Below are 3,725 nucleotides of genomic sequence, written 5' to 3'. Positions count from 1 at the left end.
AAAAAAAAGGCATTAGAAATACCTATTTGATGACTACAGTTAAGCTATATAGCCCTAGTTAGGTGCTACTTTACAGTATGTTCATTCTATTCACTGAGGTTTATGCCTAAAGTCAGTCTTGTGTTCATGGATATGTACATATCAGCTGTGCTTGCTATTGAAAATATTTAGATTTATTAAGATATTTAGTGAAACAATAAAATGGGGGAGGCATAGAAAGCAACAATAGATACCAGACACAGTGTGGGAGGAGGGTGGGAGATGGCAGAGGGTGAGATAGGGAATCAAGGATGGGAAAAAAGGCAAAATATACAGAAAACAAGAAATGGAAAATGATTTGTTGACAATAACACATATGTTGATGTGCTTGATTGAGCCAATATACAGTGTATTCTCAATGGAAAAATCTCATTTTGTATGCTATAATGATGTACAGTGAATGAATGTAAATAAAGAAAAAAATGTATTTAAAAAAAAAAAAAAGAAACAGAGAGACAGAAAGAGAGAAATCACTCCCTGGTGGGGAGATAGCCACACCATAATCCCTTATCATCCATTCTCTTCTCAGGATTCTGGGCATACACGCACGCACACCTGGTGTAAGTCTCAAGTTGCTGTTTCTGGATCTCAAAGCACGGTTTACCATGTGGTAGTCCAGCACCTTACCCGCTATGCCACCTGCTGGCCCCACATCTATTTTAAATAATTATGTAAATGTACACTTACTGATAATGAAAAGACATTCAAGAGAAGTGAAACTAGAGATTACAAAACCTTATAGAGGGTACCAGCAGTTGGCGGAATGGCTATGTTGCTAGACTCCCATGTAGTCAACAGCAGTTCGAGTCCCAGACCTGGTGGCTTAAACTCACTCCGGGCACGTGTGCATGCATGCCGAAGATCCTGAGAGGAGAATGGAGGAGAAGGAAATGCGGCGTGGCCATGCGCCTGGGAGTGATATCTCGCTTTCTGTCTCTCTCTGTCCTCTGGCAAGTGCACGCACCCAATAGCAAAAACCTCTTCAAAAAAAAAAAAATTGTGGAACCAGCAGTTAGCATAATGGCTATGTCACTGGACTCCCATGCAGTCGACCGTGGTTTGCGTCCCAGGCCAAGTGGCTTAAACTCAGACGCGTGTGCGTGCGTGCCCAATATCCTGAGAGGAGAATGGAGGAGAAGGGATTGCGGCGAGGCCATCCCCCCTGGGGGGTGATTTCTCGCTTTCTGTCTCTCTGTATCTCTCTGTCTATCTGGTGAGCGCACATGCCCTATAGCAAAAACCTCTAATAAATAAATAAATAAATAAAAATAAATAAATTGTACAGATATACAGATACTTACCAGAAAGATATATACTGCTTAAAGCATTGTAGTTAAAGTAGCAGAATTTTTGGTGATTTTTCTTATGTTTGCCTGCTGGCATTACCTAGTATTTCTACTATAACATACACCTTACAAAATTCTTTTTAAAAAAATTATTTATCTTTACTTATTATTATTATTTAATTTGCTATAGGCCACATGCGCTCACCAGAAAGAGAAAGAAACAGAGAAAGCAAGCTGCCAGGTCTGGGACTTGAACCATGGTCAGCATGTGGGAGTCCAGTGCCTTAACCACTATGCCACTTGCTGACCCCCTACAAAATTCTTAAAGAGTATAAAAGGGGTGAGAAGAAAAATAAGCAGTAAACTCTACACATGTATACATCCTTCAAGAACCACTTGAATGGCCTGGCTGATAGGTAAGTTGCTTTACAAAGAGTAGTCAAGGAACTTCCTAAATTAGAAGCACTTAGTTTATTGAACTTACAATCTTAAGAGCACCCTGATCCAGACTTACTGAATCAGAATATATGACGATAGGCCTGAGAGTATGTCTAAGAATCAAAAGCTGACTCCTACAGACAATATAATTTGGAAAGCACAGCATTAAACAAAAAGCTTCCTAGAAATGAAGGGAACTGAACTAAATTCCAGGCTATCTGAATGGCAACCTACAGCAAATTCATAATTGGTAAAATCATACTTTATATATACATACACAAGACACAGAGACTACTGGGATTTGAACAACAAAAATATAAATTTAGTAAATGGTTTATTCAATATTAATTTGAGCATCTTGCATGAACACTGACCACTTCCTATGAGCTGACTGAAGTGACAAAGTTTTTCCCTATATTCAGCCAATATCTGTCTGAAACTATTCTCATTATAACTCCTTCTATGATGTTCTACCCCCATTTAACACTTCAGTTAAAAGTAGTACATCAACATCTATCACAAAAGCAAACATCTAGGTAATTGAATCATTCTACTGTTGTTTTCATTTCTCCTTTCTAAATATATTCCAGTTGACTAACCTTGGTAGATTCTTGTGATTATTTCCTACAGATATCCTGTCCGTTATAAACTCACAGGTATGAGGAGTTTATATCAATAGAGGTCTCCAAAGAATCAGTAAAACCTTTCTTGTTCTTGGGGCCAGCAGTTGGCATAATGGCTATGTCGCTGGACTCCCATGTAGTCGACAGTGGTTTGAGTCCTGGACCCGGTGGCTTAAACTCATGCTGGGCATGTGTGCCCAAGATCCTGAGAGGAGAATGGAGGAGAAGGGATTGAGGCGTGGCCATTCCCCCAGAGGATGATTTCTCACTTTCTGTCTCTCTGTCTTTCTGGCAAGCGTGCACGCCCAATAGCAAAAACCTCTCAAAAAAAAAAAAAAAAAGCCTTTCCTGTTCTAAAAAACAACAATTTGGAGGAACGAAAAAGAGAAGATGGGGCTGACTTAGTGGCCCAGCAGTAACACACTGTTTCAGGCAATGCTAGAACCATAATGGAGCAGCCTGGGTTTAGTTTACTGATCAGTCACCTGCACCCATGATCCTGACTGGCTAGGAGTGGGTTGGGAGATCACTGTGTGAGAATCTGTTGAGGCTGCTAAGTCACTCTGTCTCTGTCTCTCAGTTTCATGGAAGAAATAAAATTGGTATTAAAAAAAGATAATCATCACACTGAATGTATTCCTATCACACTCAAGTATTTAGTATAACCATCAACATGTAAGACACCCATTTATGAAAAGTTTTCAAAATGAAATGTTAAGAATTTGGGGGTTATGGGACCAGCAGTTGGTATAATGGCTATGTCACTGGACTCCCATGTGGTCAACCATGGTTCAAGTCCTGGACCCAGTGACTTAAAATCATGCTGAGCACGTGTACGTGTGTGCCCGAGATCTTAAGAGGAGAATGGAGAAGGGATTGTGGTGTGGCCATTCCCCCTAGGGGGTGATTTCTCACTTTCTGTCTTTGTCCTTCTGGTGAGCACACATGCCCTATAGCAAAAACCTCTCAAAATAAAGAATTTTGGGATTTTCCCAAGGCTAACAAATTAAGAGTTTTCCCAAAGGAAATTACAATAGACATTTTCCCCTTTAAAAAAGGGGAGAAAAAACAAAAGGAAACAAAAAAGATGTGTGGCATGAGCTCCTAAGAGGACCTAGGAAAGAATCATGATTTATGGGAGGTGGGAAACAAACCCTTCATTTTATTTTAATCCATGATATATTTTAATCCTCAATCACTCATAAGGGCAGACTAGCTAAAATTGGAACTTATTAAAACAAAAAAAGATTATATACCCACCTGCAGCTCACACCAAGCAACCTCAACCCATGTTTCAGTGTCCAGCCCTTTATACACTGTTTTAAATGCTCCTCTTCCT

General features: G+C 39.8%; 1 protein-coding gene across 1 annotated transcript in view; it reads right to left on the bottom strand.

Annotated features, from left to right (window-relative positions):
- WNK3 (WNK lysine deficient protein kinase 3) overlaps positions 1-3,725 on the bottom strand; it is a 279,743-nt gene that overhangs the window by 213,074 nt on the left and 62,944 nt on the right. The window contains 1 exon segment of the mRNA XM_027767181.1: positions 3,647-3,725. Within this exon segment, the coding sequence (XP_027622982.1) occupies positions 3,647-3,725 (79 nt within the window).

Source organism: Tupaia chinensis, unplaced genomic scaffold (genome assembly GCF_000334495.1).
Source record: "Tupaia chinensis unplaced genomic scaffold, TupChi_1.0 Scaffold143992_1, whole genome shotgun sequence".
In the NCBI taxonomy this organism is placed as follows: Eukaryota; Metazoa; Chordata; class Mammalia; order Scandentia; family Tupaiidae; genus Tupaia; species Tupaia belangeri.
The sequence above is the reverse complement of the archived record's forward strand: the minus strand, read 5'-3'. Positions and strand labels throughout refer to the sequence as shown.